The 3,313-nt window shown below is 34.7% G+C and overlaps 1 protein-coding gene across 1 annotated transcript; it reads right to left on the bottom strand.

Moving 5' to 3' along the window:
* Window positions 1-550: 550 nt before the first annotated feature.
* LOC149509867 (cytochrome b6) lies at window positions 551-3,062 on the bottom strand. Its single transcript, XM_089757649.1, has 2 exons — window positions 2,662-3,062; window positions 551-1,837 (listed from the first exon to the last, which is right to left on the bottom strand). Exons 1-2 carry the CDS (start codon window positions 2,665-2,667, stop codon window positions 1,196-1,198), a joined length of 648 nt encoding a protein of 215 aa, XP_089613775.1. The 5' UTR covers window positions 2,668-3,062; the 3' UTR covers window positions 551-1,195.
* Window positions 3,063-3,313: the final 251 nt, after the last annotated feature.

Below are 3,313 nucleotides of genomic sequence, written 5' to 3'. Positions count from 1 at the left end.
TTGCAAATGGATCCGCGGGTTCACCAATCATTGAAGGTTCTAGAACCGCTAAGCCTACGTTACAAGCAATAGTACCGAGAATTACTACTGGAAAAATATATAAAAGATCATTGGGCCATGCGGGTTCCCCATAATAATTATGACCCATACCTTTAGCTAATTTAGCTCTTAATACAGGATCGTTCAAGTCAGGTTTTTTTGTTATTAGGATAGGTGAATTTTTCTAGATCCATCCCCCGAAGGAACCGGACATGATAATTTTTCATCATCCGGCTCAAGCAAAAATCAATCGAATCAAATGGATACAAACGGATACATATAAAATGAATCTATATGTTATCCACACATATATGAATGATTTCATATGTAAGAAAAAAGTTACCTGATTCCATTTTACGAAGTTGCAACTATACATTCCAAGGAATGCCATTTTTACAGGTAAATGCTCAATACCCAAGTAGGCGTACAAAGTTGATCGTGATCAAGTGCTTTCTGGGTCGTCTTAGGCCTTGCGATTCACCTTTATCCCAAAAATATATCGAGATTTTTTACATACAAAGGATTTACTTGTTACTAATATAGTCTAGCCTTTGCTCTTCTTTAGATCCCTTGTTTCACTCCGATAGTATAATAATAATAAATCGGGTCGATGCAGAAGAAATGAATGTATTTTCATACTATTAAGATAAGAAAGTAAAAAAAAAATAAAAATAAATAAATAAAATCTAATTTGCATTATGCCAAATCACTTATTCTACTGGATCTTACGGAGCCCTGTTCATACACGACATCGTCAGGTCTGATCATAGAAAAGATTCTCTTCAAGCGAACCAGCCTATCCTTTGTATGGGGCTTACACGGTGGTTGGAACAAAGACACATTTGGTTGTGAATTCCAATGTAGCAGATAAAGGCATATTTCTGCATGGCCCAATCAATAGTTCAAGTCACACACTCCCATAATCCATTTTCTCTTCGGGGAATTCCCTTCAACTATTCATGTCATATCAAATAAATAATAGAATATTGTGGAGTTGAAAGGAAATATCCAAATACATGTCTTATTTTTTTTTTTTTTTCAACAATCCATATTTGTAGCAATGAAATACTATTGTTCCTCCCCCAAGTAATAAGATAAATGATTGGCAAGTAATAAGATAAATGATTGGTTACAATATAGCTATGGTCTATATTCTCTATAAAGGACCAGAAATGCCTTGCTTACGTATCATTAGGAAATGCATTAACATAAATACAGCAGTAAGAAGGGGTAATACAAAAGTGTGTAAACTATAAAAACGGGTCAAAGTGGATTGTCCCACACTAGCACTTCCACGCAATAACTCTACCAAAGGCGATCCTATTACCGGAATAGCTTCCGGAACGCCTGTTACGATTTTGACTGCCCAATAACCAATTTGGTCCCAAGGTAAGGAATAACCTGTTACACCAAAAGATGCAGTCAACACAGCCAGAACCACGCCTGTAACCCAAGTCAATTCGCGAGGTTTTTTAAAACCACCAGTGAGATAGACACGAAATACGTGCAGGATCATCATTAAGACCATCATACTTGCCGACCATCGATGAACTGATCGGATTAACCAACCAAAGTTAGCTTCAGTCATTATGTATTGAACAGAAGTAAAAGCCTCAGTAACGGTTGGACGATAGTAAAAAGTCATAGCAAATCCTGTAGCTACTTGTACCAAAAAACAAGTAAGCGTAATTCCTCCTAGACAATAAAATATGTTAACATGAGGAGGAACATATTTACTAGTTATATCATCTGCAATCGCCTGAATCTCGAGGCGTTCTTCGAACCAATCATAGACTTTATTGAGATAGGTAAACCAAGAGGACTCCCCCCCTGAGAACCGTATATGAGAATTTCATCTCGTACAGCTCAAACAAAAACACCCAAATAATAGCTGAAACGGATATGGAATAGAAAGTTTGAAACTTCTTAATCTTTTCATTCAATTTTATCTGAAGACACAAAAGAGTAAAAATCCGAAAGCTCTTTTTTGTAGTTGTAATTATAATGCCAAAAAATCAAGTCGGCGCATTCGTCTTTATGTTGATCAGGCCTCTTGAATCTTCTATTTACCTACTTATTTCTTTTCTTTTTCTTTGCTTTGATTTGTTATTTATATGGAATGTGGCTTTATTCTTGTTTTCTTTATTTTTAATAGGAATTCTCTTGTTAAGACCCTATGAATCAATTGAAACTTCAGATTCATACCAGAACCGCGATGATTCAATAAAACCTTCAAACTAAGTCCAAAGATTCTTTGAGTAAGAATTATTGGATCATCACTTATTCAATGAATAGAATAGATATAATAAATAAAAATACAAAGAAAAGAAAGGTTTGTCCTTTGATCAAAATAAGCATAAACTAAATGAGAGTTTGAAAGAAGAAAAAATTTCTCGATTTATAAATAAAAAACCTCTTTCTTTGAAAATTTTTTTTTTTTTTGAGTCCGGCCGCGAGGTTTGAATATTAAGTATGAATCATAGTTCGAATACTTCGTGATCCATTTCATATATTCCGTGCTCCAGATACTAGAATGGCTATCCGACGGGATAAAACTATCTCGATCAAGAGGACAGACCCATTTTCTGTACTATCAATAGGATCAATTATAACAAGTCACACACTCATATTCCGGAAATACAGAAACAAAAAAAATTTCGCGGTCGAACTACCAAAATAGAATGGGCTAAAAAAAATCCGAGAACTAAAAGTTTCACTTTTTGTATTGAAAAGCGAGGCTTCGTGGTTCTTGTGAATCTAATTCAGCGAAATTCCATCCAGTAAAACGGAAGAATTATAAATCTCCAAAATAATAGATAAGAATATCGAAAATAAAGCCATTGCGACACCCATCAAAGGAGTCGTTCCCCATCCAGGAGCTACTTTACCATATTCCGAATTCAATGGTTTCAAAAAATCCCCTACAACAGTTCGTCTTGGACCAGATCTAGAACTACCCTCAACGGTTTGTGTAGCCATAAATCTTATTTTGTATTCAGTGAGATCTGTTGACTTTGTATATCATTCCGCTGTAAATAAACGATCTTATCATAGATCCATTGTGATCTTGAAATTATATTTATATTTATATTATTTATATTTATATTTATATATATTATTTATATAATTATATAATAATGGAAACAGCAACTTTAGTCGCCATCTCTATATCTGGTTTACTTGTAAGTTTTACTGGGTACGCCTTATATACTGCCTTTGGGCAACCCTCTCAACAATTAAGGGATCCATTCGAGGAACACGGGGACTAATTGAA

The sequence above is a fragment of the Durio zibethinus genome, unplaced genomic scaffold (assembly GCF_047325235.1).
Source record: "Durio zibethinus cultivar Kanyao isolate XHJ-2024 unplaced genomic scaffold, ASM4732523v1 HiC_scaffold_101, whole genome shotgun sequence".
NCBI lineage: Eukaryota > Viridiplantae > Streptophyta > Magnoliopsida > Malvales > Malvaceae > Durio > Durio zibethinus.
The sequence above is the reverse complement of the archived record's forward strand: the minus strand, read 5'-3'. Positions and strand labels throughout refer to the sequence as shown.